At 42.9% G+C, this 24991-nt stretch overlaps 1 protein-coding gene across 9 annotated transcripts in view; it reads left to right on the top strand.

Annotated features, from left to right (window-relative positions):
• The window catches only part of Tbc1d14 (TBC1 domain family member 14), an 89229-nt gene that overhangs the window by 53662 nt on the left and 10576 nt on the right, over positions 1-24991 (top strand). For 7 of the 9 annotated variants that reach the window (XM_027387090.1, XM_035452170.1, XM_027387095.2 and 4 more), the window contains 8 exons: positions 1966-2048; positions 6532-6649; positions 8185-8291; positions 14183-14263; positions 15807-15901; positions 19534-19605; positions 20262-20390; positions 23101-23210. In XM_027387090.1, the coding sequence (XP_027242891.1) occupies positions 1966-2048; positions 6532-6649; positions 8185-8291; positions 14183-14263; positions 15807-15901; positions 19534-19605; positions 20262-20390; positions 23101-23210 (795 nt within the window). The remainder of the gene's footprint in view (positions 1-1965; positions 2049-6531; positions 6650-8184; positions 8292-14182; positions 14264-15806; positions 15902-19533; positions 19606-20261; positions 20391-23100; positions 23211-24991) is intronic. The other 2 variants (XM_035452168.1, XM_027387091.1) reach the window with 2 other exon arrangements.

The following is a 24991-nucleotide window of genomic DNA, read 5'->3' as shown; positions in this document are numbered from 1 at the left end:
GTGTCATAGAAATTTAACCAGGATTTTCCTTTCAGGCAGTATTTGCCTGTAATTTATCATTCAGTTTCACATTGTGTAGCTGTTGTAAGTATGTGCAAGGCCAATTTGGGAGTGCAAGAAACCCTACAAGTATGCTACAGAGTGGTACTGTAAAGGTACCTTTGTTTGCAGGACACCTTCTATGTGACCTATGCAGTTTCTTTGGTGGTTCAGGTCAGGATTTCTCTCTCTCTGGACCTTGGTATCCCTGCTGTGTGTTGAAGAGATCATGCTTGGAGACCTTCCTGGAGTAGGAAGTCATAGCTAAATTAATTACTAAATTTACACAGAACAATGTGTTGGGGAGAAGGTTTCCCACTTGAGGAAGAACAAGAACAACAATAGGCTAGTTGTCTATTCAATTCCAGGATCCAATCCATCTCTGATGGTCAGGCCAGTGAGATGGTCAATAAGTAAAGAAAGACACTTGCTGCCAAGCCTGATGACTTTGGTTCCTGGCACTTGTATGGTGGAAAGAGACAACTGACTTTTGCAAGTTATTCTCTCATCCTGCCCCCCCCCCACACACACACGAGGTGGGGGGAGGAAGGAGAGAAGGAAGAGAAATATAATTTAAAAAATTAAAATGTGAAGTCTAATGAGAAGTGTATCTGCTGTTAGTTCCTGGTTCTTGGAGAACAGAGTGGGGGAAATCCTGAAAAGGAGGTTGGAACTTTAGGGTGAAGAGAAGACCAGCTCTTTTAGTGTACTGAGAGGTAGACTGGGGGCTTGTCACCTTTAGCCAGTAGCAGTGGGTTGCAATTGCACAGAGAACTTAGGTGGTTATGGTACTTGTGAGATGTAGGTCAGGTGTTACCACATCTCATTAAGTCAGTTGCCAGAGTCCAGAGGCATTTTCTATGGGGTATGTATAGCTTCTGTGTGCATTTATATGGAACAGAGCAAAGGAACTACAGAACTATACTAGTTATTGTTCTCACTGCTGTGGCAAATACCTGACAAAAGAAGCTCAAGGGAGCAAGGGTTTATCTTGACTCACATTTTGAGGGTATAGTTCATTATAGTGGAGAAAGCATGGTGGTAGGCATGTGAGGTGCTGATGGCATTGCATCAGCAGTCAGGAAGCAGAGATAATGTTGGTGCTCAGGTTGCTTCCTCCCAGCCTTTGGAATGGTGTCACCCACATTCCTTCCTTAAACCAGTCTGGAAATACCCTCTCAGATACACCCAGAGGAATGTTTCTTAAGGGGTTGTACCAGACAGTGTGATTAATTATCACAAGAGCTGATCTGAAACTGAGCACTTAAACTGGCATATAATATATACAGTGAGGTGATCCTGATGCAAGGGCCAGCTGTTGACACTACTCTTTGCAGTCAACTCCAAGTGTTTGGAGAGTAGGGTGACTTCTTTTTCTTTTTTCTTTTTTAAAGATTTTATTTATTTATTATGTATACAACATTCTGCACACCAGAAGAGGGCACCAGATCTCATAACGGATGGTTGTGAGCCACCATGTGGTTGCTGGGAATTGAACTCAGGACCTCTGGAAGAGCAGTCGGTGCTCTTATCCTCTGAGCCATCTCTCCAGCCGAGGGTGACTTCTTTATGTATATCTTTATTGCCCAGGATTTCATAGTATTTTGCTTTGTAAGAAATATCTTTGTAGGGAGATAGTTTAGTGGTGGTGGAGCCCTTGGCTACTGTGTGTAAAGCCCCAGCTGAGCAATGTAGCATATACCTGTAGTCCTAGCACTTGGGAGGCTAAATTAGTAGGGTCTCCTGGGCTATGTAAAACTATCTCAACAAAACACATATAGTTTTAGTTTATGAAAGAACTATAGTTTTAAATAATTGATTTTTTGACTTTGGGTTTTACAACTTATATAATAATGCTTCAGGGATTTTTTTTTCCTTAGACTTTTATCTAGTTGTAACATGCAAACCTATTTATTTCCTGTCAAGAAATCTCCCAGCAAAACCAGCTGAAGAAGCCCAAAAGCATAGACAGCAATATGAAGAGATGGTGGTGCAGGCCAAGAAACGAGGTACTGTGAAAATGAGTCAAAGTCTGTGGTGTGAGTGTTTTCTTCTTATCTTTTGGAACTCTAACTTTAGCCTTGATGAAGGTTTTCATACTTTGACATGTATAGTTTTTCCATTAAGCAAACAAGGATTCTTCTCTCCATTCCTGGTAGTATAATAGTACCAAATGAGAATAGGGTATGGTAGCACATACCTGTTAACCCAGCACTTGGGAAGTTGAGGCAAACTCTTGAGTTTAAAAGCCAGTCTTTAACTCGACCCTGCCACAGAAAACACATAGACTTACCTCAGAAAAGATACTGTAGGATAAGAAGTGTGTGTTGGAAAGAATTGCAGCCAGTAGTGACATGCAGCTGTTTTTCCCTCCTTGGGCTGTTGTTTTCACAAGATGTAAGTGGATTTGATAAGTTCCTTTGCAACACACCTCATGTCTTAGTTAGGGTTTCTATTGCTATGTAGTCACCATGACCATAATGACTTTTATGAGGGAAAACATTTAATAGAGGCTGGCTTACAGTTTCAGAGGTTTAGTACATTATGGTGGGATGGTGACATGCAGGCAGACATGGTGCTGGAGAAGGAGGTGAGAGGTCTACATTTTTTGATCCACAGGTAACAGGAAGTGAACTGAGACACACTTCCTCCAACAACACCTTCTAGTAGTGCTACTCCCTGAGCCTATGGGGCCAATTACATTCAAACTACCACACCTAAAAAGCTAGAGTACTATGACTCCAGAGTGTTTGTTTTGTTTTTTTGTTTTTCAAGACAGGGTTTCTCTGTAACAGCCCTGCCTGTCCTGGAACTCGCTTTGTAGGACTCTAGAGTGTTTAAAGTACATATAATAAACAAATGGAATGAAGAACGAAGGGGTCTGTACCTGGTTGGAGAAACCCACAGAAACAGTTGGCCTGAAAAAGGGAAAGCATATCGACCCCAGATGCTCTTTGGGAGGACAGTACAGGACTAATCCAGCCCCCTGATCATGGATGCCAATGGGGAGGCCCCTGCACTCCTTGGAGCCTCTGGAGGTGGACTGGCGTTTTGTCCTGGTGGGTGGGAGGGACTTCGAGAGCCCATCCCACTTGAAGGGATTCGCTCTGTCTCTGAACACATGGGGAGGGGCCTAGGCCCAGCACAGGAAGATTTGGTGGACTTGGTGGAGCCCTGGTTGGGGGCCCTACCCTGCCTGGGGAGTGGCGGGTGGATGGGGTGGGGGGTAGGTTGGAGGTGGGGGAGAAGGAATGGGGGTGGGGGGAGGGAGAGGGAGAGGGAAAGTACATGTGAAAATATTAATAATTTAATAAAAAAAAGAAAAAAAATAAACAAATGGATTATCACTCACCCTTTAGAAGGAAATTCTGACACATCACAGAATGATTGAACTTGATTGATCCAATGTGAAACAAACCAGGAACCCAATGACAAATAATAGGATTTCATTTCTTTGGGGTGCCAAGAGGCAGTGTATTGAGATCCTTTTAAGCAGAAGGGGATCTATTTGGGGAGGGGCAGACAGAGAGTTAGTGGTTAATGAAGACAAGTATGAACACAGAGAAGCTGAGAAGGTTCTAGATATGATAGTGATGGAGGTACATCATGGTATGAAAAAGTGTTATGAAATTATATGTTAACTTGATTAAAACAGCAAATTCTATGTTATGTCTCTCCATCATAAAAAACTATAACTGTCCTCAAGTATCCATGAGTGAGTGGGTTCCACAACCTCTTGCTGTTGCCTGGATCAAAAGATGTTCAAGGCTTGTTTATAAAATGACATATACTACATAACTATAAACTGAGTTCATCCTCTTGTGTCCTTCAGGTCATCTGTAGATTACCCATAATAGTTGTACACTATGTAGATATTTATCAGAGGATTGTTCAGGGAATATGATAAAAAAATCAGTCTGCACATGTTTGGTACAGCCATAGTTTGATTAACTGAGTCTGAGGCTGGAGAACCTATGGATGTAGAAGTTCCCATGGAGTAAATTAAGGAAATTATGTATCTGGTATTCCTCAGAACTGCTGCTGGTAAATCAAGAGTAAATGCAAGGGGCTGGAGCTATGGCTCAGTGGCTGAGAGCACTTGTTGCTCTTGTAGAGGACCCAAGCTGGGTTCTCAGAACACATATGGTAACTCACAACCACTCCAGTTCCAGGAGTTTGATGCCCTCTTTAGACCTCTGAGGGTACCAGGCATGTATATGATACACATATGTACATGAGACAAAACACACACACATACAAAATAATAATAATAAAAAGAGCACTGCACAAACTGTTAAGAGTAAGCTTAGGGGTCACATTCAGAAAGAGCGGGGTGGGGAGCATGAGTGTTCTTGTGGTACATTCTGTTGCTTTGATTGGATGGTTTCTTAGGCTTGTATGTTTTGTATTCATTAAATTATATTTGGATAATGTACTTTTCTAAAAGAATAAATTATACTCAATGCATTTATTGAAGGATGGATAGTATTAAGTGGTGTATATAGTCCATGGGGAGTAGGGTATGGTAGCGTATACTTGTAATCTTGGCAAATCTGGAGTACGAGGAAAATGATGGGTCAACCTGGGCTACATATCAAGACCCTGAGTTCAAAAACTAAACCCATAGAATATGAATTGAGTATCAAGAGCAGACATTTGCTGTCTGCCCACACCCCCATCTGTGATGTGTGTGTGTGTGTGTGTGTGTGTGTGTGTGTGTGTGTGTGTGTGTGCATGTGTAAGTACAGTACAGGTGTGTGCACATACTGGCCAGAGGAGGGCATCAAGTGTCCTATCACTGTCCATCTTATTCTTTGAGTCAAGATCTCTTGTTGAACTTGAAGCTTGCTAGACTAGCAGCCAGCAAGCCTTAGCAATCCTCCTGTCTCTACTTTCCTCAGTGCTGGGGTTACAGGCATGATAGGACCATATTTAGCTTTTCTATGGGTGTAGAGATCTGAATCCCAGCCTCATGCTTTTACAACAAACACTTAACCACTGAGCCACATCTCCAACTCCTCCACATGGAGTTTACTTTCTTTGTGGGAAAAGTAAGCCACTGTGCAAGCAAGTTCTCTTGCCTCAACTGCTGACAGTATGCTGTCCAAATTGAATAAGCATGTCATAAAAGAGAGTGATTGTCAAACCTTGCCAAGACAAGGTGGGACAGTCCTTCAAAAATCCTGCTTCATAGAAAAGTTTTGGATATTCTAGGCCGTTAGGCCAAAGATGGAACCTTGGGTCACTGTCCAGGCAGCTAGCCATTGTCATTTCTCACATTTATGCTTACTCAGTTAATATTATTTTCTTCTCGGGTCTCTCAGGGAATTGAAGACTAGGTAGTTATAGTTTTCCTTGTTTACCAGACTCAGAAAAGAAACTCACTAAAGAGGTATAAGTGTAAAAGGTTGAGAGATATCAAAAGATAATTTGATAATGCAAATTAGTATAGAAAGTGAATTAAGCACAACAGTTTGGACTCATTAAGATAGGATAGGTATTGGAATATTTTCTCTGAATTTTCAAATGAAAATGGACTAGACATTGTTGATGTATTTATTGCATGTATATATTATTATAGTTATTGTATTTATTGTATATAGTTTTTCTTATATTAGTTATAAGCTTTATAATTTAGACAAAAAAGAGGAAATGTGATATTTTATGATCTAACAAATAAAGCTTGCCTGAAGATCATAGTGCAAAGCTAACCACACTAGTTAGCCATATAGGGCAGGCAGTGGTGGCACACACCTTTAATCCCAGCACTTGGGTGACAGATCTCTGTTAGTTCAAGACCACCCTGGGCTGCACTAAATTAATCCAGTCTAAAAGAGAAACAGCTCACACAAAGGTGATCCCACTGAGTGACACACCTTTAATCCCAGCACTAAGGAGGTGGAAACAGGAAGGTAGATATCTGGGCAGAGAGAGGAATATAGAAGGGGAGGAGATGGGAGCTCAGGGCAGTCTAGGCAGAAGGCAGTCTGAGGAGCAGTTCAGTCTGAGGAACAGTGCAGTCTAAGCAGTCTGAGGACAGGATCTCCCCTTTGGTCTGAGCATTGGTAGAGGTAAGAACTCTTTAGTGGCTGGCTGCTTTGCTTCTCTGATCTTTAGCATTAATCCCAAAATCTGACTCGAGTTTTTATTATTAAGAACAATTAGGCTGGACGGTGGTGGTGCATGCCTTTATTAGTTTCAGCACTCGGGAGGCAGAGGCAGGTAGATCTCTGTGAGTTAAAGGCCAGTCTGGTTTACAAAGTGAGTTACAGGACAGCCAGGGCTACAAAGAGAAACCCTGTTTTGAAAAAAAAAAAAACAAACAAAAAAGGGGGGGGGAGAAAAAAAGAACAATTAGAATTTGTGCTACATCTTCACTGTTATTTTTCTGATGTTTTTGCAATGTGATTCTTTCTGAAGAATCACAGAATTTGCAAGTGGTGGGTACTGGCTACTTATTGTTTTCTTCTTTATTTTAATTACAATTTATAGAGCTTAAAGAAGCCCAGAGACGGAAGAAGCAGCTGGAGGAAAGGTGCAAGGTTGAAGAAAGCATAGGGAATGCCGTACTCACCTGGAATAATGAGATCTTGCCTAACTGGGAAACCATGTAAGCATTGTCTCACTGATGCTGTTGAGTGTGGCCACTCCTTTCTTGAGTCTGTGGGCAGCAGCTATAGTTTAATGAACACATTGTGAAGCCTTTGATAAAGTTAGTTTTTGTTTTGGTGCAGCCCTGTTGTTCCTTGCTGAACATGGTGACAGCATCTTCCAGTTTATCTTTTGAGAGCCTGAGTCATGATGCTTGCAAAGCTTATGCCTATGTCACTCCATACTTTTTTTTTTTTTTTTTTTTTTTTTTGGTTTTTCGAGACAGGGTTTCTCTGTGGCTTTGGAGGCTGTCCTGGAACTAGCTCTTGTAGACCAGGCTGGTCTCGAACTCACAGAGATCCGCCTGCCTCTGCCTTCCGAGTGCTGGGATTAAAGGTGTGAGCCACCAACGCCCTGCTTTGTCACTCCATACTTAAAATTTGGGTAACTTCTTGTGAGTCTCCACATAAAATTTGAACTGTGTACCTTAGTGGACAGCCTTCTGTGTGAAATGGCCTGCCCTGCCTCTGCAGACTGTTCCCTGGGACTACACCAATAGGAATTGCTAACCTATAACTTCTGGAGCTTTGTCTGCCCTTTCCCTGTCTACAGTATCATGAACCTCTTCATCCTTCTAAATTTTTTTTTTTTTTTTAATTTTCTCTAGCTCAATCTTCCCAGGGAATTTACTCCTTCCTCCAACACCCTCAGCCCACTCCCTGTAGAAAACTCCTTTGAGTCTTCTTGAGCATCTGTCTCTCTCTGAGGGTGGAAACCACTTATCTTTGATGTCATCCTGCAGTGTCGGTACAGAGTTGCACCCCACAGTATCTGGAGGTTGTGGCATCCTCTCTTCTAAGGATCTGTTGTACATCTCATTTATTCCTGTGTGGCCAGCACAGGCAGGGTTATTGTGACCAACTGACTTGAATGACTGTGTTGTTCAGAAGTTCCCAATTAGCATCTTGTCTACAGTTGTGTGTGGGTGTCACCTGGTTCTGGGCTGCCCTGTGAGGCCCCTTGGAGCCTCCTTCCCACTACACTTGTATAGAAAAGAGCTGCCAGCATGCTTCCCCTATGCCCAACACGCCTGAACCTCTTCATCCTTCTAAATCGTTTATTTTCTGTAGCTCAATCTTCCTAGGGAATTTACTCCTTCCCCCAACACTCCTCACCCCACTCCCTGTAGAAAACTTCTTTGAGTCTCCTGGAACAGTCTGTGCACTCATCTATGCACAACTCTTTACAGTCCTGTAGGTGATCACTCTGTTTCCTCTGTCTGTGTTTTCTTCTCAGAAAGTCCTTTCAATCCTTCATATGTGCAGACTTGTACTGTCACCCCAACCTGGTTCTAGAAGGTTTCTTGGCTCTTTGGTCTGTGACATTCCCTTCATAGTGCCTGTCACAGCAGTGAAGGGGTTGTCGATTTCAGTAGATCCGGAAGGGTGAGCTCCAAAGGGAAGGGACAAGGGGGTGAAGCTCTTGTGCAAATAAGCTCTCATCTCATCTTTCTCAGAGAGCAAACTCAGAAACTCATGCTTCCATTCTGTTCAGGTGGTGCTCAAAGAAGGTTCGGGACTTGTGGTGGCAGGGAATTCCTCCGAGTGTGAGAGGCAAAGTATGGAGCTTGGCCATTGGCAACGAGTTGAACATCACCCACGGTGAGTGGCTTGCATGATCATAGGTGTTAAGGTCCATCTTGGGGTTCTGGGACTCCCTTGTGTCACTTTTGCCATGTTAGAGAGGATGGTAACCACTGCCATGAAGCTGTGGTGGAAAGGCCAGGTGAATATGTCTTTTCTGAGAAGGTGCCTGGGTAGTGAGTTCAGTACTGGCTGCTCCACTTTCTGGAGAGGTCAAAGCAGGTTTCCTATAGAAAAGGACAGCAGACCCATGGCTCCAATTCTCAGTGGAGTTGGGTAGGCAGAATCTCTTCTCAGAGTCAGACAGGAGAGTGGAGGTGGTTAGGTACTTAGGGTACCCTTTGGTGGTTTTTGTGTGTGTGTGTGTGTGTGTGTGTGTGTGTGTGTGTGTGTGTGTGTGTGTGTGTGTGTGTGTGTGTGTGTGTGTGTGCTTTTTCAGCTCTAGAGATGCTAGGGCTGGTATCATTAGGGCATTAAGCTAGTATGGGAGGGAGGGAGAGAGGGAGACCCTTTCTTGAAGTTTTTAAGCTGTTTATCATGTTTCTCAATTACTTAGCTCCATACTAGAGTGGTTGATTAGAATATGCAAAGCCCTGGGTTTAATCTCTAGTATTGGAACTTTGAGGAAAAACAAATGGGCATGGTGGTATACACCTGCACTTGAGAGGCCGAGGCTAAAGGGTTGTTGGGAGATTTAGAACAGTCAGGGCTACAGGGTGAGACCCTGTCTCTAAAGCAAAACAGATCATCAAGTCTCTCAAGTGCTTAGCTTTTGTGTGTGCTCTGCCACACCAGCCTCAATTACTTCTGTCTCTAGTGCCCTGTTGGACTCTGGATGTCAGAGTTCTAGGAGCACACAGATCAAACATGAAGTCTTAATTCGGGAGAGTCCCATTTCCTCCTGTTGAAAGTAAGCTGCTCTGGCAGGCAGGCCTTTCTTCTTCATGTTATGGTCCTGTGCCTACCTACACATTGAAGTCAAGCTGCTTTAACTCTGGTAGAGGCGTAAGTTTAAGGCAGATTGCTTCTGCTTTACTCCTCTAGTTAGGTATTGTGTTCATCTTGACAGTGTAGCTTCTCCCATGACTGTAGCTGTCAGTTAGGTGGTGACTGGTTTTCTTCAAGAAGGATAACAGGGCAGGAAACCTTCTTCTCCAAACTATAACACAGATAATAAAAACCCAGAGATAGATATTGGGGTTCAAGCTGAAGATCAGAAAAGCAAAGCAGCCAGCTACTAGCTCTAACCTCTGCCTTAGACCAAAATGGGTGATGCTGTCTCCATGAATTCTCAGAGTGCAATCCAAACTGCCCTCCTCTCCACCGAGTCTCAGAGCTCCTGTCTCCTCCCACCTTACATTCCTCTCTCCGCCCAGATTTATCACTTCTGTGTCCACCTCCCTAGTGCTGGGATTAAAGTTGTATGATTCCAAGTGCTGAGATCACCTTTGTGTGAGCTGTTTCTCTTTTAGACTGAATCAATTTTGTGTAGCTCAGTGTAGCCTTGAACTAACAGAGATCCATCTGCCTCTATCTTCTGAGTCCTAGGATTAAAGGTGCATGCCACCACTGCCTGGCCACTATGGCTAGCTAGTATGGCTGCTGGGATTAAAGGTGTGTATCACCACTGTCTGACTCTATGGCTGTTGCTAGCTTTGTACTTTGATCTCCAGTACCTTTATTAAATCATAAATATTATATCACCACACCAAACTCCTTTTCTGGCTAAGTCTATTCCTGCCAAAATTTTCACTGTAAGATCCTTAAATGAGAAGATGTGTAATATGTGATTTGAAATAGATCTTAGCCTCTCAGAAGAAGAGGTGAGAAGTTGCTGAGCATACAAAGATCTGTGTGCTTGAGTCTTCTAAACTCTACCAACAGTTCCTATATGGCTAATTGGATACAACATATAGTGTTTGCATTTTTAATTTTTGACTCTCACTGATGCTTGGGTTTAATTTACTTAAATTAAAACCTGTGATGGATTAGATGAAGACAGATGGGCTAAGCAGCTACCTAATTGTATATACATCTTGCCCATTTACCTGTGCCTTGGTACTAGTTCACTCTGTCATAAAGCATATGTCTGTCTGCAGTGAATGCTGCATCTTGTGCATTGCCCCTACTATAGTGACCTTACTGCACTGTTCTACTCTGTCATTTGTGCCCAGCCTAATCTTCTTCACATGGCAGGTGCCCATAAAGTATTTGTTGAGTAAATAAATGTACTTTATGAACTTGCTTCTGACCTCATTTTACTGTTTCTTCCAGCCAGTCTGAGACAGTGATCTTGATCTGTTGGGTGTCAAGCACCATCTGAGGTTCACTAACTCATGTCTTATTCAACATCAGCTGTGATGGTCTCAGGCAGATCTTGGGGGCCTCATTTTCTTGAAAAGGTTAGGCACTGTGCCCTGTATCTGTGGCTAGTATGTGTGGGATCAAGGTTCTCTTTCCACTTCTGGCTGGTTCTGAAGTTCATGTTCTGACTTGGGAAGACCCAGAGTTTTATTCTTTTTGTGGTTGTAGAACTGGTAACTTACTAAGCTTGGAACAGGCTTTGTGCTCCTGTTTATATTTCAGCACTAGGGGCAGGGATTGGTTTGACAACAACAAAATCCAATAACAAACAACATCAACTCCCCCTGATATACACACAACATCCACATAAAACAAAACACCCAAGCCTTACTCCCAGGGAAGATAGGCTTGTACTTTGAAATTGGGGCTGGTGGCCTGGTCCCATGACTTACCAGGTAAAGGCACTTACCATGCAAACCTAGTGATCTAAATTTAATCCCTGAAACCCATATGAATGTAGAGGGAGAGAACTCACTCCACAGAGTATGCTGTGTCACATGTGTGTCCCCCTCCCCATCATACACATGTGATACACATTAGTAAGTAGAATTTTAAAATGAGGTTGGAGGTGGGGTCCTGAGATAAAAGTATATTCATTCTGCTCTATCTGCTATACATGCTGACAGTAAAACTGGAGGAGATTCTGTGAGCTCAGACATGGACTCTTTATTCCTGGGTGGCCAGTTTCTGCTTCTAGCTATCAAGTTCTTCACTTGTGATGTGGAACCCTGATGGTCACATGCCATGCAGTTGTTTTGTGTTCCTCCTCTGAAAATGACAAAAATGTTTTGAACCAAACCCTAATCTTAGATTCCAAGCCTGACTTGTCCACTAAGGAAGTCTTAATAGTCTGATTAGGTTTAGTTGCAGCAGGAAATTTCCAGTTGTTCAGCTTTTTAAAAGAACAAAGCTGAGGCTTCCCAAATAAGAACATGCCCACCTCCTGGAAGTTGAGTGGGCAGAGGTCCCAGTGCATACTGTGGCCCCCAGCCCTGGACACCTTGTGTTTCTTTTGGATAACAATGATACTAAGTTGTATGTCATAACTGTGCCCTTTGCCATGCATGGCACACAAGCATAGGTTGTATGCATATTAGAGCTGTCAGAAGGCCAGAATGGGATCATTAGTCAAGATATTACTTGCTGGATTATAATAATGTCAGTAGAATGAGTTACACTTAGTAAAATACACTTAGTAAAGGCATCTGTGCTTGGCTTTACCCTGCAGAGTAAATGAGGAAAAAGGTAAAGTGGTAAACACTCTGCTGTAGCCTCAGTGAAAGACAGTGATTTGTCAGCATTCCTCAGATAGAGTATGGGAGCTGGGAATCATACATGCCAGAGGTACAGGGAGTGGGGGTGGTGGAGGAGCTGGGGCACGGAGAGACAAACCCAATGCATGAGACATGGGTGTACCCAGGAGGTCTGTGTGTGCTGTTGAGTCATGAGCATGGCTTGTGCTCCAGTGGCCCAGTTTGTCAGTGTGTAATAGTTATTTGGAAGCTGAAGTTATCTGACTTATTAGTAAACTACCTGGGAAGCAGGCTACTAAAACACAGGTTCTGAATAAGGAAGAGATTTGGAGACTTATGACACTTCTCTGACGGCAAGAATCCTTGTTCTTTGAGAGCTCTGCCTGTTCAGGGTACCAATTCCCACTCCCAACCCCCTTCCAGTAACAAGATGAGGAATTATGTGCCATATGGGTAGCAAGCTCCTCATGTACTTATTTGAAGATGGTGCTCATCTTAATCCCAGAAGTAATAGTTCTGAAAGTTAAAATTCTGAATATTGAAATCCTGGAAACTGAATTTCAAAAACAATTCCCATGGAGAAAAGGCTACATGAGAAGACCAAATTTCTCTGGAAGGATTGATCATGCAAAGCAGCAGGGTCTAAAATGCCAGTTTTTAAAAACAAACAAACAAACAACAAAAACTATTTGTCTGCGGTGTTGTTTCTCCAAGCTAATGACATTCAGTAGCTTTTCAGGAACTCAAGCAGCATTTGCCTGAAGAAGTCAGCAGTTACCTACTGGTTGAAAATAATTATATGGCATACTTCTAGAAGCTGGCAGCAGTTTTATAGGCTAATCACTGGAACTGCTTCTGCAGCTTCTGCTACTATGATTTGTTGAATGCAAGTGGAATGCGTGCCGGAAGTATGGTGCAGGAGGCCAGGCAGCACGTGTCACAGGGAACAGTCATGTCTGTGTATGGTGAATCCTAGAGGAATTTAGAAAATGAACATGGATGTGTCCCCAAGTAGAACCAGGGCCTAACGGAAAGAGCAGCTTGGTGTACTGTGTCAGCCATTGTGGGCTACCTTCATGGAGCGGCCCATATTCTACCCCTGTAAAATGGTTTCCTGTATAAAATGTCCTTTACTCTATTTTGTTTTTAAGCCATCACCCTCCCAAATTGTCAGCATTTTTTGCAGTTTGTTATGCTATGTGTGTGTCTCTGTGTGTTTTAAGATTGTACTTGTTTTTTTTTTTTTTTTAATTTTGTGGGTATGGTGTTTTGCTTGCATATATGTCTGTGTACTACGTGTGTGCAGTGCCTGCAGATGCCAGACAGGGTGTTAGATCCCCTGGAACTGGAGCTAACAGATGGTTGAGCCACAGTGGTGCTGAGAATTGAACCAAGGTCCCCCAGTGCTCTTTAGATTGCCCCAATTCATTTTATGCATTTTTTTCAGATCCTGCTATATGAATGTGTGTTACTACGATGTTGATTGGGTATGTGCAGATTGGACATCTGCATTTGTAGAACAGTCTTTGAAGTCTGGGCTCTTTGGGTGACTATATGTGCAATGGTAACCTATCTTAGTTTTGACAAAGATTTAGGTTGTCTGACCCAGTGTTTCACATGGCCACTTAGGAATCTTGGTGCACAGTTTATGAACCATAATGATAGTTGTTCATACACTTTGCTTTTCAGCATATTTCTGTGTGTATAGGTCACCTGCTTGTGATTTAGGCATATAATGTATTTTATTCACTGTGATGCACATGAAATATTCTGTTGTTTTTATGTTTCTCAAATCCCCTTCTTGATGTAAGTAAATGTCTTTAATTTTTTTTTAATTATATTTTTAGGGTTTTAGATTTTTAAGGATTTCAGCATTTAGGATTAAAACATTTGGGGTTGTCTTTGGAGATTATGATTCAAACCAATTAGAAACCAGTTGGACTCTGTCCACCCATCCCTTAGTCCATAGATGAGCTACTGATTGGTCTCTTCAATCCCCAGGGCATTTGGTCTGGATACAGAGGTAAGCAAAAGACTTTGACCATCCAAGAAAGTCAGAGCAAGATATGAATAAGTAGCTGCATAGCAGAGGAAGGCACTGAATACTGTGGCAGTGTTGGTGCTCTTTCTTTGTAAGTGGCTGTCTTTAGGCAGGGTACTTTCAGGCTAAGCTGGAGGAGTTGTTGGAAGAGTACCTTACTCTGTCTTGGTTAAGGATATAGTTGTGTTTTCTTCTCTGGTGTTGGTAAAGGAACATGTACAAGTAAGACTCACCAGAGGCTTTTCTTTCAGAGCTCTTTGACATCTGTCTTGCTCGGGCCAAGGAGCGGTGGCGGTCCCTTAGCACGGGAGGCTCAGAAGTGGAGAATGAAGGTACAGCTCTTCTCTCACTGAACAGTCACTCACAGCAGTAGTACTCCTTACCAGCTCTAGTGTGGCTTTATGGCAAAGGGACTGTTATAAATGGAAAGAAAATAACTTTTAGAAGAAATAGAACCCCACAGTTCCTGAGAGGGTCTGTGTCTCCTGTTCTCAACCAGTTGCTTCTAATTAAAGTTGCCCAATAGCCTGATTCATTGAGTGTTGGCTTTTAGAGGCCGCAGCAGTGCATATCTGTGAGGTTAGAGGAAAGACCCATTGTACACAAGAAAAATGCCTCTGTGGGTAGGTAGTGTGACTTTTCATGTTAATACGTAAAACATTTATGAATATTTGAACATAAACTCTTCTTATTTTTAATATAGTTTTTAAATTGACAAGATTTTGTATGCCTATTATGCACAACATGTTTTGAAGCATTTATAACACTATGATAAAAATATAAGTAAATGCCTTCAAATAAATTTTTAAAAATTCAGAATTACATTTTCAGGATTTTAGACTTTAGGAATTTCAATAGTTAGGATTTAAGTATAAATATAGGTAATTTATACTAGGTAATACACATTACCTCACATAGATTGCTGCCCCTCCTCTCTCTATCTCAGCACTGGGGATGGAGCTCAGGACTTACACAAGCTAGGCCATCTTTTTGTTACTGATCTATGACCCTAGTCCTTAGTTTAGGTTTTTTTAATAGGGAAAACAACTTTCCTCTGTTCTCAGTCTGTTTCAAGGATACTTTGTATAATTATCTATAGCCACTATTTTGTAAGGATTTTCTTTTATCTGAAATTTTGTATCTTTTGACCAGTATCTCCCTCCTTCCTGCTCCATCCTCCCCTGCCTCTGGCTTCTGTTTCTTTGAGTTCAACATTTTTAGATTGAATCCACAAATGATATTGTCCAGTTCTTGTCTTTCTGTGATTGGTTTATTTGCTTGGCACAATGTTCCTCAGCTCATCTGTTGTCCATATCTGCTACCTTTTCTTTATCTGTTACCTGCAGACAGCCATGTGCATTGACTTCCATGCACAGTGCTGCAGTTAACATGGAGGTAACATTCTCATTTCCTTTAGCTGCATACCAGGAGTGGGATTGCTGGATCATACTTTTAATTTTTTGAGACAACACATAACAAATTGCCACCAGAGATTCTTTAGTGAAACAATCATCTTTGTTATGATTTCCCATGCCTAGGTTCATTGTGTGTATTTCACAACTTGTAGTTATTTTCCTGATTGCTGTTGATGACAAATACTATCAAATTAGATTTTGATTTTTAAACTCTAGAAAATAATCTTATGATGTTCTGGCTGGTGCTGTGAGGCATTTTGATCCCTAGAAGGAGAGATTCTGCACTTGCCATGCACTCTTCATGAAGGTGGACACTGTGTAGACGTAATTGACCTATACTTGTGAAGAGCTTCTTTCTCTTTCTCACACACAAAGCTTCAGAACCTGGCAATGACTCCTGTTTGTACTGAGGAGTGCAATGACTTTTTCTTTTTCTTTCTTTTTTTTTTTTTCCTGACAGATGCTGGGTTTTCAGCAGCAGACAGAGAGGCCAGTCTGGAGCTTATTAAACTGGACATTTCTAGAACATTTCCTAATCTCTGCATTTTCCAGCAAGTAAGTAGTGGGGATTTGTCACAAGTGTTCTCTGTTTAAGTTTTAGGACTGCTGAGCCACATGTATTTGTAGTCCTGTTTGAAAGGCTAGATAGGGTTTTGGTAGGAAATTAAGTGGGTGTCACTGACAGTGCATTTAGATATTTAAAATCAATGTAACTTGTTCTTATTGATCATATATATATATATGCTTTAAAGGTGATTGGTTCATTGTGCATGCCAGAACCTCAGTAGACAGTGCGGAGGGCTTACCAGGAGGTATGGGGAATGGACTCTTGTTTTTCTGGATGTTAGTGGAGCAAGAGAGGCCTCCCCTCAGTCATTTGGGCACTGACTAGAATGTCTGGCAGTAGATCTTAGAATCCTCTCTCAAGGCGTTGTGTTCTTTGAGCCAAGAGATGTACGCCCAGAGTTCTCCTTTGAGACATTCCTCCTGCAAGCTAACAGTATCACCAGCTGTCTTCCACAATATTTCTACACCTTTCCCTTTTTAGTGCTCACTGCTTTATTTGAGAGCCTAGCCATTCATTGTAGGTCACCACAGCAGCCCGCCCCCCACCTCTCCTGGCTGCCCTGCCTCCTTCTACTCACCTCCTTGCCTGCTGATCAGTATTGGAATTTCCAGTTATGCACCATGATTCCCAGTTTGTTAACATGGTTTACACATGGTGGCTTACTGGGAAAAGGTGGTGTAACAAACTGGGATAAGTTGTTTAAGTGGCTGCAGAATGAACAGGCCCAGAGCATTGAGTTTAGGTGGGCTTGGGAGGAATGTGGTTGGGCTGGACAATCTGACAGCACAGGAGAGTCAGTGTCCCCTTCTGGAGTATGGAACATCAGAGGTCACAGAGTAAACAGTCTTTTCTGTGCATGTACTAGGTTTAATTAATATAGTCTTGCAGAGAGCATGTGCTTGGTAGAAGCACAACTGGGACAGAAATGTTGGGACCCTGTTCCTGTGCAAGAATGAGTGTAGACGACACAGTTGTCCCTGCAACCTCTTTAGAGGGTTTCTCTGTTCTGGTGGATGCAGAACTGGTAAGGACTGCTTCTATGCTAGAGCAGAGTATGTTGAGGTCAGAGTTCTGGGACTCTGATTTGTGGCTGAGAATCAGGCAGCTAGGAGGACGTGGCCAGGCATCAGGCCAGGCTTCAAGGGTAGCCTGAGTACTGTGGGTGCTTAGTGAGGGAGGGTCAAGAGAAGGCTTTGGGTTCCAGTGACAGGGTTGTTGCTGTCTCAGTGATTCCACAAAGCAGGGTCTCAATGTCTAGCTGTGGAGGATCTTAATTCAGCTGGAAATGTTTGCATTTAAGTTTTTAGGACTCTTTCAGTCAAGGCAAGGGAAAAAGTCTATAAAGCTGTCCAGAAGTTTGGTCTAGTGTCTAGCCTGGACCATAAGCCCTGGGAGTATTGCCCAGCTTGGTGGCATGTGTAGACTCAGCTGGGAAGCATCTTCAGCATAGTCCTTTCTCACTTAGAAGGATTGTCTTTCTCCTCTCAGCACACTTCTGTAGGCTCACACCAAACCTTGTAGGCTCACACCAAACCTTGTAGCTCACTCCCTGGTTATCTCCTTAGAGGCCTTCTGCTTGTTGAAACTTGGGTCTTTCCACCTAAGTGGGACTCCTGTGACTCAGCTCTGAAGGGGCTTAGGCAGTGCTGCTTTATGAAGGGGGTTAACTTTGGTCTCAGAGATTTGGGTTTCGTTCTGATCAGTTGCCTTCTTGTTAGTAGTTTGGCCTCAGGTAAAACATTTGATCTCTTTGCCCCCAAATCTGTTCATCTGTGATTGGGGATGATCTATGCATCCTTAAAGCTTTGTTCATAGTACTTGACTCACAGAGGGAAGCCATCAGTACTATACTGTTAATTATCTTTGACTGTATTTGAAACTAAATGACAGTGGGATCCACCCAAGACTAAAGGTTTTTCACTTCAAGCAGCCCAGAAGTGGGGACATGGGAGTCTTCAGATGGAGCTCATGGTGCCTGATCTCTTGACTGTCAGGGAGAAGCTCTGTACTCTTTCTCATTGGCAGAAGTGAAACCATAGATTTTACAAGGAAGCAAGTAGGACCAAGAGCATGGCAGGGCAGGCTTCCCGTAATGTTTCTGAAGGTCCTGCTGTGCTGATGGCCAAACCTCAGGGTCATGGAGCCTGTGAAGGCTCTGCAGAGGCTGAGGCTCAACTTTGCATTACTGAGTCTGAGAGGGCGTCTCCTGAAACATGGTCCCTAAATGCTGCTTCAGAAATGTTGAAATGGAGGGTTCCTTGGTGCTTACTTGGGAGCAGAGGGTGAACTCTAAAGAGAGAGGACATGTACGCTCTGTGGTCCTTTCTGGGTAGGTTGTTCTCTCAGGATTCCTTTGAGACTTACGTGGTCAGTGGTTTATAGTCTTGGGAACGGATAATATGAAATATAAAGGCTGAGGAGAGAACTTGAGAATCCAGCACAAGTGAAGGGCACTCAGGACAAGGAGCTGGCACCAATATGAGGGGATGGAATGACAAGGTGGAAAATCCTTTAAGGAAAAAACAGTATAGTTTTTCTTAGTCTCAGATCACATAGAATCTCTTTGCAGTCACGCTAGTCATCGAGTCAGCTCATGGATCTGCCACCACTGTCCACAGCCCTGTATTTTGCCTTCCCCACCCCTATTGTATTTTCTTTATTTGGCTCTTTGTGCTTTGCAAATGTCTCTTTGATATAGCTTTTTTAAATAGATGAGAGTGTAATGGTCTCTACTGGGAGTTGTGGCATATACTTGTAATTTCTATACTTAAGAGGTTGAGGTAGGGATTTGGCTATTCTTGGCTATACAGTGAGACCCTATCACCAACCAACTAACCACTCAACCAACCAAATAAAAAAAGAAAATGTGATCACTGGTCTCTGTCATTCCTTTGTAAGCTACCCATAGGCACCTGTGGAGTGACTTCCTAGTCATATATGCCAGAAAGGATATTTAGTCTTGTGTTATATGAAGGCATGTGGTAGATGGAGGCACTAGGAACTTCATTTAGGTCCAGCTAGTTCCTTTAGAGTATCTCTGGTACACTAGTAACATCAGTGTGGGACAGCTCTGGTTTTATCTCCTTGTTGCAAGAGCAAATGGGAGTCTTGGCAGGTAGGAGGGCTGGGAGAGCACTTGAAATGAAATGGAATCTACTAGGAGCTTTCCAAACCTGCTGTTTAGAAAAAATGCAGAGGAAACAGAGTGATGGGCAAAAGAGAGGCAGGATGAACCATACTTGTTGTGGGCACAAGGCTAAGTCTCAGCAGTCTTGTCACTTGCCCTGAGGAATCTTGGCCATCTGGTTTACCTACTGAACTTGGAATAGAGCATGATTCTATAACATGAGCCAAAGGAAAGACATTTCTCGAGGATATTGCTCACAGCTGACCCTTTAGCTTTTCTAGAGTAGCTTCATAGACAGAACTGTAGATTTTTCATTAACAAGTTACTAGCTCATTTATTAAATTGCATAATGCATCTAGAGCTGCTCAGCAAAGCCCCTCCTGTATGATCAGCAGGATGACAATGGTGACAGTAGCAACAATGGTATTAGATGATATTTTAAGACTAACAATACTTATGCATGTGTTGATTTTGGTATGTCAATCCTTTTAGGGTGGTCCATATCATGACATGTTGCACAGTATTTTGGGCGCTTATACTTGTTATCGGCCGGATGTGGGTTATGTAAGTGATGCTTTCCAGTTTTTTATGATGTTATGGTCTATAAAGAAAGTCAAAACATTGCCCAGTTCTCATATTGAATGCTGTTGTGGCCTTTTGAAGAATATGAAAAATCTTGAGATAAATGGGTTGATTCAGTTTCCTTGGAGAAATTGGCTTGACATGGCTATTCTGTGGCATTCATCACATTTTAACTAGGGTGTGATGTTTATTTTTTGCATGTAATTTACCCCCAAAATTAAATAGAGAAGGCTTTACACTTAACCATTTTTCAAAAGTGTGCTGCTACTATACCTGTGGCTAAACAAGATGTGTATGTATGTACAGTCTTACTTAAGCCTACTAAGTTCATACATGTGACCACAACCCAGCATGGCACACACCAGATGGCATTATTTCAGATGTCAAAGGCCTAAAGTGGGGTTGGCTTATGATTTTCCATTAGAAGGGGTAGAGGACAAAGGGAAAGAGCAGGTGGCCGATAGGCAGAGCTGTGTGGCTCTGAGGAGGGTGGGTCTGATATAACAGGGTTTATTTAGGGAATGAATGGGTGGCTGTGAGGGCCTTTTTAGTGGGAAGGTGTTTTGGTTCCTCTTAGTTAGAGCTGCTCTGACTTTTGTGGCCACATTAGTTAACATAACCTTTCTCTCCTTCCTCAGGTTCAGGGCATGTCCTTTATAGCTGCAGTTTTGATCTTGAACCTAGATACTGCAGATGCCTTTATTGCTTTTTCTAACCTTTTGAATAAACCCTGTCAAATGGCATTTTTCCGAGTGGACCATGGCCTTGTGAGTATGCTCTATGTATGTCCCAGTACCATGTCTTTATGCAGCAAGAACTACCCAATCATTCTGTCTTTTCAAGGCAGAAAATGCATAGTGGACTGTTTGTAATGAAAAACACATGAACTTAAGTACAGAAACATATAGTCCATTGCCCCTTGAATGAACAGATTAATGCATTTTCTGAGAGAGACATTGTATCTGAAATGCTGTACTCTTTCAATGGCGGTGGAGCATGCGTTCTTTGCAAGTATATGCACTTTGTGTTAGGGAGATGTAACAGCAGTGCCCTCCTTAGTTGAATAGAACACCTGAGGGCTGATGTGTGCTGCTGCTCACTGTCTCCGAGGGACTCTGCTCTGTGCAACACATGCAGACACAGGAGGAAGGAGATGTGCTCCTGACCATATTCCCTTACTTTGATAAGGCAGTGGTTTAGTGTGCTGTGTAGATGGCCTTTACCATTGGTGGCCTTTAAGAGACCCCCCCACATATTTCACAGCTGAGTCCCTGCATTGTTCAGATGTGGAAACAGACTGAAGAGGGAAGTGGCTTGTCCAAGACATGTCTGGTACATGGGAGAGCTGAGGTTTGAATCCATTCTGGGTCCTAAACTTTGTTTTTACTGGAAGAAAACTCACTATTCCATCAGCTTTTGAGTTGGTGTTGCTTTGATTTCCTGGTCATTAATACTAGTCTATCAAGACCTCAACTATCTGATGGTATATGTCAGCTTGGAGCCCTTCTTCCTAAAATGTCTTCAGAATCCCAGTAGTTTTTGTTCTGAAGCTGCTGCTGTCTCTGGCTTTAAGGGAGTATCAGCTGTTAGGGTCCTTCAGGAAGATTATTTGGTATTCCATTTCTGTAGCTCAAAGTGGCTTTGGTACAAAGTTCTTGTAAGAATTGGTTCTGAAACCTGGTGGCAGTAGCACATGCCTTTAATCCCAGCACTTGGGAGGCAGAGGCAGGTGGATCTCAGTGAGTTCAAGGCCAGCCTGGTCTACAAAGTGAGTTCCAGGATAGCCAGGACTGTTACACAGAGAAACCATGTCTCGAAAAACAAAAACAAAAGTTGGTTCTGAGAAAAATCATATTTGTAAACAAAGCAGTATGCATAGATTGTTATTATATAATTATTTATAATTGTAAATATGAAAAGGGTTTAAAATGGGGTTGGGGAAATGGGGTGGTAAATGAAATCTGCCAAGACCCTTAGTACAGCAGTGACTCACTGCTGTGTAAGGAGTGTGAGATAGAACTAGTACAGCAGTCACTCTGTGTAACACTGTTAAACAGGGGATATACCTCAAAGCAGTAGCAGTTATGGACAGGCACTTCATGAATAGTATTTTTGTCATTTTTTTGTTTCATATTTTGAGGCCTGGTCTCACTGTGTAGCCCAGGCTAGCCTTAAACTCCTGTTCCTCTGCCATAGCCTCCTAACTGCTAGGATTACAGGGAATCCCACAGGCTTGGCTTGTTGCTTCTGTGCTAAGTTTTCGTCACTGAGCAGTATAGGGACCCTTTCATAAGCAGATAAGAACTTTTCAAGAGAAGAGTGAAATCTTTAGGAGAGATTCTCACCCTTGACAGCTTGTTGCAACTAACATACTGACTTTATATTGCCTGTGTATTAGTCCTAGGAGGTAGTTCCTGAATGTCAACTTAAATTTGCTTTGTTTTGGCTGATAACCCAGCTGGCCCTGAATTCATAAGCCTACTGTTTCAGCCTCCTGACTGCTGGGGTTATAGTTGTGTGCTACCATGTTGATCTTTAATTTTCTCTTTCTATATTTAGAAAGATGGTACTGTTTTCTGCTAATTTTGAAGACCCCAGCTTTCTGTCTTTAATATGGAGTGAGGAAAGGGAGAAGTAGCATTGCAGTGTTGAGTGGGACCTTTGCTCTGGGCAGCACTGACAAGCTTTAGGCTAGATGACTGCTGTAGGGGTTCCTGCTCATTGAAGGCCTCCGCATACTAACGCTACGCCTTCCCACACATGTCCCTAGACATTGCCTCATGTCCTGTGGTTTACAGTGTAGTCCCTTCATGAAAATGAGTAAAAGAAATCAGAGTTGGGTTCTGCCTCTGCACTTGGTGGATGATCAGTAGAGAAGACTCGCCACCCCAAGGCATGGTTGCTCCCATCCAGCAGGAGCTCTTCTTCCTTCATATTGATTGCTTCATGATGTCTCTCCTCCCACCCTGCTTTCTTACAAAGCTTTTAAGAACCTGGCCTGTTGCTGCCTCCTTCTTGTAGTGTCTTCATTTGCTGTGATCAAAGGCCTACATGTTTAAGCAGGAGCTGTGTTGCCCTTCCCTCAGACTCTAGTCTTGTCTCTTTCTCTGTGAATGCACTAGGCATGGGCAGCAGGCAGCTTGCTTTTCCAGGTTATCTCTCACAATGCGGCTCCAACCTCCATAGCATTACAGGCCGTGGTTCAAGTCCCAGCTCTATCATGTACCGGTTCTTTGCCCCTGTGTGGCAAGTTAAGCAATTGCTCTGGGTTTCAGTGTCTTCCCCCTGTAACTCGAAGAAATGATAGGATGTAAACAGAACTGCTGTGAGATGCTTAGAGATAGTATTATGCTTATCTACATGTTACCTACCTGGATAACAATTATTAGATTCAAAGTGCAAGACTCTTGACTCTTGTGGATTGGAAACTGCATACTGATAATTAGTTTACTAGTGTATTTAACATTGTCTCCCTAGATGTTGACTTACTTTGCTGCATTTGAGGTATTCTTTGAAGAAAACTTGCCGAAATTGTTTGCGCATTTCAAGAAAAACAACTTAACTGCAGACATCTACCTAATTGATTGGTAAGACTCAGCTTTTTTGCTTTCCAGAGCAATTCTCATCCCTTGCCCGTTTTCCTGTTGTCACTGTCGCTTTCTTGGAGGACTCAGCTGAGTCTCCTTGTCCTGCTTCCCAGCTCCCCTCTGCCTTGAATGACTATTTTTTTTTTTTTCCAGGCTCTTTGTCACAGTATGTGACTTGACTGACCTTCTAGACTCCCTCAATAGACAGTGTATTAGACCTTCTGTTTTTAAGGCACTATTGCCAATCCATTAAATGAGATGTCTCTGGGCAGCAAGTGCATTCCACACCTTTTACTAGAAGTCCACTGATGTAATATAGGAGCTTGAGTAAGTGTGGAAGGGAGAAGCATCATGTGAGTTTCAGAACTTGAGTCACTGTGCTGCCAAGTAGGAGAGACTGAGATAGAAAGGGAGAACTCCCAACCTAGGATGATGGGGTGTGGGAAACAGCATATAGGTGCCTCAATAAGCCAGAGCATAGCAGCTGGGCTGGTGGCATTGGGGGGCATCATAAAAGGCTGAGGATAAAGGTGGGGAGTTTGAGAAATCAGAACATCTGAGTCTCAGAGGCCAAGCTGTGGGCCACAGAAGATGACTGACAGCCTGTGCTTGTTGTATAAGTCGGCTCCAACAGCTTGAGAGGTAGGAGCTCCTGGGTGAGAGCTCAATGAAGGAAAGCAAGGCCTGATGGAAATTAGGGAGAAGAGTCATTGACAGATCCTAGGAATGTGTTGTGGACTTGCCAGGGGATCATGGTGTTTGTGATAGTACTGATGAGGGATTGCTGGTGTCAGTGGCTGATATCTGAAACACAGAGGGATAGATTTGACTTTGAGCATGAAGATTTTATGAGAGATCTAAATAGAAGTTTCCTGAGACCTGTAAGGAGGAGGCTCCAGAATTGTGAACTGGAACAGTAGATCAGTTACATCTCTGCACAGAAGTAGTTGTGGTCATAAGGAGAGGGTGGCTGTCACCTTCAAGTGCACCAGGTTGAGGGCCAGGTAAGGGACCTGGAGACCTGAGTTCTGCAAGGAACAGTTGTCATGTGGTAGAAGAGTGGGCTTCATGACCCCTGTGCCCTAGCCAGGCATGATGTACTGTGTTACCATCTATACAGGCCAGGGAACTCCTCTAATTGTGCTCCCACAGAGACCATGGTAGTTGACTGTTTAAAGCATTTCAGGGTGACTACTCTGTCTTGGAGAAGGGGCTTTTTGTGGGGGAGAGATGTCATTTGGCCAAAAGGTACATCTGGACAGCAACACTACCTCAGAGAGGTAAAATAAACTTCCTCCACCACCCTGGACAGAGAACTGGATTGGGTTTCTTCTCACTTTCTTCATTAAACAAAAGGACTTCTAGATGATAAATAAGTATTGTCCAAGCCTAGGGCAAATCATTGAGTAGAGAAGACCTGTCTATATCCTTGGGAATGAGTGTCAGATATCCATTGTGTTGCTTCTGCCTTAAGCTGGTGACTGGTTCAGCTGACTGCATGTATGAGGGTTTGAACTTGTAGCTGAAGTCACTGGAGCTGATGGAAGCACCAGGCTTAGATGGGAAAGCTCAGCTGTCCTGTCTGCTTGTGCTATGTATAAATGTTTGGAATATCCTTTTAAAGGGTTACCTTTGTTTAACAGGTGATTTTTGTTCTCTCCATGAACATTTGAGTGCACAGATGGCTCCTTGCTACCCTGAGCTTTGTATCTATATTGGACTGTCACCTCTGAACCCTTGGGTCTCCCTTGCTTAGAACCCAAAACAAGAGGTCATTGGGA

This window comes from Cricetulus griseus (assembly GCF_003668045.3).
Source record: "Cricetulus griseus strain 17A/GY chromosome 1 unlocalized genomic scaffold, alternate assembly CriGri-PICRH-1.0 chr1_1, whole genome shotgun sequence".
NCBI lineage: Eukaryota > Metazoa > Chordata > Mammalia > Rodentia > Cricetidae > Cricetulus > Cricetulus griseus.
Note: the sequence above shows the minus strand (reverse complement) of the source record. Positions and strands in the feature narration are given on the sequence as shown.